The sequence below is a fragment of the Myotis lucifugus genome, unplaced genomic scaffold (genome assembly GCF_000147115.1).
Source record: "Myotis lucifugus unplaced genomic scaffold, Myoluc2.0 scaffold_101, whole genome shotgun sequence".
Classification (NCBI taxonomy): Eukaryota; Metazoa; Chordata; class Mammalia; order Chiroptera; family Vespertilionidae; genus Myotis; species Myotis lucifugus.
This window is the reverse complement of record NW_005871149.1, coordinates 3,002,297-3,007,355: the sequence shown is the minus strand read 5'-3', so window position 1 is coordinate 3,007,355 and position 5,059 is coordinate 3,002,297. Positions and strand designations below refer to the sequence as shown.

Genomic DNA, 5,059 nt, shown 5'->3' with positions numbered 1-5,059 from the left:
GACGGCGGCGCGAGGCAGCTAGCCGGCAGTAGCGGCGGCGGGCGGCGGCTGCGGGGGCTGCGAGTTCTTTCTTCGATCGAGCACCCGGGCGTTCTTCGACGTACGTGCTCAACTTACTACCGCACCCGGCAAGCTTGCACTGCTCCGCCGAACGTGTGCGGAGCCGACTCTTTCGAGGGAGAGAGCTCACCTTTCTGAGAGCATCGACGAGACCCAACGTGGAAGCCCTGCTGCTTGGATGACCTACCCGGCAGCACCGCGACGCCGAGGAGGCGCTCGACATCTTCGAGAACCCGGACGGAAGGCGGCGGCGCGGGGCCGGGTGACGAGGCCGGCGACGAGGAGCGGGAGCTGGCCCTGCAGCGCCCGGGGCCCCACGAAGAAGGCGCGGGCTCCGGCACCGGGTCCAGGGGCTGCCGCGGCTGGCAACCCCGCATGTGGGCACTCTTCGAGGATCCCTACTCCTCCAGAGCGGCCAGGGTGAGTGGCAGGAGCCTGGGTCATGGCCCAGGTCTGCAAGGAGGCGCGTGGTGGTGGTTTTTAAACACAGAGAGCACCCTGCCCTCAAATGACGTAACTTTTCCTGTTTAACCAACAATTCCAAATGACAAACAAACCAGCAAAACTCTCTCTCTCTCTAAATCTGTTTCTCTCTCACACACACACACACACACCCTCTCCCCTGCATGCCTCATCATGAAATTGCACACACTTGACTTCTTCTTGGACCAGCCTGCTTTACTGCACCCCCTCCCGGCCAGTGGGGGGCCCTTAGCTGAGCTCTTCCAACCCCTTTTCTTCTTCTCCCCACCCCCCTACAGGGTCAGAGTCCTGGAGAGCCACACGTAGGCCTTCTGCTGGGGTCAGGCAGGGTTTAGGGAAGCAACTCCAGTGTCAAGCGCCCACTCTGTGTGGCAGCCCCTAGATGCGCTGCCTCCAGGTGAGCCCTCTCATTTAAGCCCTCCAGCACCTCAGTGCCCGGAGCTGGAGTTTCAGAGAGGCGGGCGCCGGCTTCGGCCTCTAATGCTCATAAAAGGCAGAGCTGGGACCAGAACTCACGCCTGTGGTCCGGGTTGGGGAGAGGCCTCTTTTCAGGGTGCCCCATCCATGCCCCTGAGGCTTCCTGCACGCCTGGGATGTGCTGGGGTGAGCGAGAGTTAGACAGGAAGGTGCCTGATGTCTGGGCCCTGCAGGCTCCCAGGCCAGTGGCCAGCGCAGGCTGCCGGGTGATGAGCCCATGTTTGTTGCCGCTTCTTCCTGCTGCGGCACCTCTTGGCTTCCCAGAAAGCCCTGGTTCAGGGTTCTGCTTGAAGTGGGTGTATGGGGTGGGGGTGGGGGTGGCTTAGACCCTTCCCCAAGTCAATCCAGTTGCCCCAAACCCTCTCAGGTGGAAGGCGGGGGTAGGGGGGCGGTGAGGGAGACATGCTTGGGCAGCTAGAAAACAACCATGAAGGATTGCTTAGATTCTTTGAAAAAGGACCCTGGGGCCTGGTGTCTGACCTCCTGGCTGGGGTCTGTCCGGGACCCACGTGTGGGTCTGGGGACTGCCTGCTGCTGTGGAAGCTGGTCCTGTCACCTCTGGCATCCCAGGTTGTCATGCTAGTGAGTCTGGAGCCCTGCTGCCCTCCCAGCACCCCCTGTGCCGGCCCTCAGCCGGGTCGGGTCGTGGAAGGAAAAGTTCCCTTCCTCAGCCCTCCAGGGAGGGCAGGAGCTGGGGATGGGGCTACCGGGAGGGGCCAGGCTGGGCTGGACCAGGGCAGGGGGCTCGTCTGCCTGGAAGAGAAGGGGGAACAGAGGGCTCAGTGGCCATGGAAGCCAGGCTGGGGCTGTGGGCGTCCCAGGGCAGCCCCTGGAAGCCGGGGACCTTTGGGCCTGAGAGTGAAGCTAGTCAGCTGCCCTTGTTTCTTCCCTGCAGCCCGAGACCCGCTCAGAAGGTGAGGGCCCAGCGTGCCCCGCCTGGGTCTGCTGCGAGTTCTGTGGGCCTCTCCCAGCAGTTCCCCGACCCGGGCTGTGTGCACTAGGGGGGCAGAGACAAGCAGGGTTCATTCAGGCTCTTCCCAAGTGAGGGGCAGGGGAGCAGGAGGCAGGCTTAGCTGGATGGAGGTGGGACAAGCCGGGCAGGCGGGGAGGGGGGAGCTAGGCCTTCTTCCTGAGCAGTCTAGGGCCTCTGGGGACTTCCACCATCTCGGGTTCCTCCTTCTTGGATCCCCAGGGACTGTGACATCAATGAGTTCATTTTTTCCTTAAACTCCTCAAAGAGTGGCCCAGCCGGGGGGCTCTGAGTCAGCTCGGAGCCGGGCCAGGCCCTTGAGGTCGGCCAGGAGCCCACATCCTTTGCCCTTTGGGTATAGAGCCCCGTCAGCAGGGCGGCCCAGGTGAGGTTGAAGATCGGGGCGAGGCAGGGTTCACTCTCCCCAGGAAGCAATGCCGCGTCAGGCTTCAGAGCCGGTGAGTGTCTCCTCAAAGACACTGACCGGGCAGCAGAGCCGGCCACCCGCCCGCGTGGAGTTCCCGGCCGCTGGTCTCTGAGACGGATGTGCGCAGCTGCCCGGGCCTTGGCGGCGCCCTGCCCAAGAGCGCGTGCCTCCTGCGAAGGAGCCCGGGCCAAGGCGAGCCGGCAGCTGTTCCTGGGACGCAAATGAAAATAGAGAATTAAAAAAGTGAATAGCTGTTTGTTGAGCCCTCCATGCACATGCTCTGCACTAGTCTCTAATCCCCCTAATACACAGGCAGAGGAGGTATCCTCCCCTTTAATAGCTTGAGGCTGCGAGAGGACAGACCTGTCAGATCGCACAGCCCAATCATGGCAGCTGAGAATCAAAGCCAGGGCTCCCCGGCCCCCCAGCACCCCCCTCCTCCCATTACAACAGCTTTTCTCCCCTGAAGGAGGCTGTTTTCCAGGACTCTGGCCTGGGAGGTGTTCTGAGGGTGTGCGCCTCCTGTGGGTGACATCAGAAAACCCCGGGGCAGACGGTGACGTCAGAAGTGACACTTTCTCACCCCTGTAGGTCTGAGGGTTGGGGGGCTGTGCCCGCCCTGCTCTGACCCTGGGGTCTGTGCCCGTACCTTCCCTGGCAGGGCCTGCAGCACTGCGGCCCGTGGCCTTGGGGTCCTCACCGAGGGCCAGTAGGATCCAGGAGCCCCAGGAGCAGGGCTCTGCCCCAGGCATCCCTTCGCACCAGCATCTGGCACAAATGACAGGAGCAAACCAGATACCAACAGGAAGGGAACTGAGCTGATTGTGGGAGCCTGTTGCCTAGCTACCGGCCTGGCCCAGGCAGCTCTGAGTTCGGGGGGGCGAGGGGGGTTCACCCTGCTCCCTTCACTGTGGCTGGACCCATAGGTGGCGGTGCTGTGGTTCCTGCCTCCACCTGCCACTGTCTCAGTCCCAGGGAGAGTGGGGCTCGGCAGCAGGCAGGGAGGCTCCCAGACCCAGAGGGACCAGTGGCGGTTTGGGCAGCATCCGGAGCTGCAGTCGGGCCTTCCTCCTTTCTCCGGGCGGGCAGGAGGCCGATGAGTGGGCCCGGGACGCTCCCTCCCCCGCCCCAGTCTGCAGAGGTGCCAGGGGCTGGGCTCACTGATCAGCCCTCTTCAGGGTGATAGTCCTTTGGCTAAATCAGTCCCTGGATTGGGTTTTCCCACGATGTCGCCCTTCTACATGGAGGACAGGACGCACAGGATCCCGCCGCCCCAGGAAGGCCGCTGGAGCTGCGCCTTCATGTCCATTAAGCATCCGCCAGGTGTCAGGTGTCACCTCTGCTTTCTTCCGGCGTCTCATCTGGCCCATGCGAGGCAGGGATTGTTACCGGTTTTCAGGGAAGGAAACTGAGGCCCAGAGGGGCCGGCTCAAGGTCACACAGACCTCATGAGTCCAGGCTGCTTCTACCGGGGCCTCGGCGCCTCCTGCGGCTTCTGCCGGAGGCCTGTGACTCAGGAGGGCTCAGTGCTGCCTCCCCAATCACCTGAGCTGGGCACTCTAGGTACTCCCCTGTATACACTGTCTGGTTGTAGTCGAGCCTTGATTGCTGTTGTCATCACTGGGAGGAATTGACCTCCAGGCCAATTGACTGTGAGAACCAGCTGTGACTACAGCAAAAGAGCTGCTGTGCAGGATACACCCCTATGGAGCAGGACTTGCTTCAGTGGGACTTTGGTGCTCACCAGGTCTGCCCCTTGAGTGTATCACTTGTGAATGTGGTAGAGTTGTAATCTAGTATGGTATTAAGCTGTCCACAGGGTGCACTGTTTCTGGGGTCTTCCGGGAGGTGTAAAGTCAGCCACTGCCTGTGCCCTGTCTGGGGCCACTTGGCACAAGCTGCAGATGGCTCCTATTTGTGTTGGGCTTGGAGGTGCCCAGGAGAGGCCAAAGTGTGAACAAGGCAGGCTGCTGCTACTGCCAGGCCTGGGGCCACTTATTACAAGGTATGGGGTATGCTGACACCAGCTGCTGCTTGTTTGAGAGATTTTAGGAAAGTCTGAAGCTTGATCCAGGACAGGCCTCTCATATGGAAAAGCCACTGCAAACAGCTTGAATGGAGCTGAAAATTCTGTGGACTGGGGTCTTAGGGGTCACTGGGGTGGGTTGACCAGTGTGAGCCAGGTTGATGGAGACTCAGATATGGTGCTTGCCAGTCAGCTCTGTGACAGGGAAGGTTTCAACATAGGAACAATGACCTCTATGTGTACTTTTGTCTGGGAGAAAGCTGTCCCCAAGTTCTTACCCTGATGCCAGACAATTTATTTCCTCCCTGTATGTCCCTAGATCCTTTCAAGCTGCTGCCCCAGCACTGGAACTCAGAGGGAGTGAGTCCAAGTAAGTCAGATGCCTGCACTGTAAGAGGAATTGCCTGGTCTCCAGCTGCCTCTGTGTCACTCAGCCACAATCCCTGCTGGTTTTTATAGTCCAAGTTACGGGGACTTCTCTTCCCACACTGGAACCCTTAGCTGAAGGGTCTGATGTGTGGCTGGGACTCTTTACTCCTCACAGGATAAGATATTCCTCCTGATTAAAAACACACCACACGTGTGTGTATGACCAGCCCCTTCTTTGCCTCTCCCC

At 60.6% G+C, this 5,059-nt stretch overlaps 1 protein-coding gene across 1 annotated transcript in view; it reads left to right on the top strand.

Annotated features, from left to right (window-relative positions):
* Positions 1-238: 238 nt before the first annotated feature.
* Positions 239-5,059, top strand: part of KCNC4 (potassium voltage-gated channel subfamily C member 4) — a 19,389-nt gene continuing 14,568 nt past the window's right edge. The window contains 3 exon segments of the mRNA XM_006110137.3: positions 239-247; positions 249-301; positions 303-480. Coding sequence (XP_006110199.1) covers positions 239-247; positions 249-301; positions 303-480 — 240 coding nt within the window.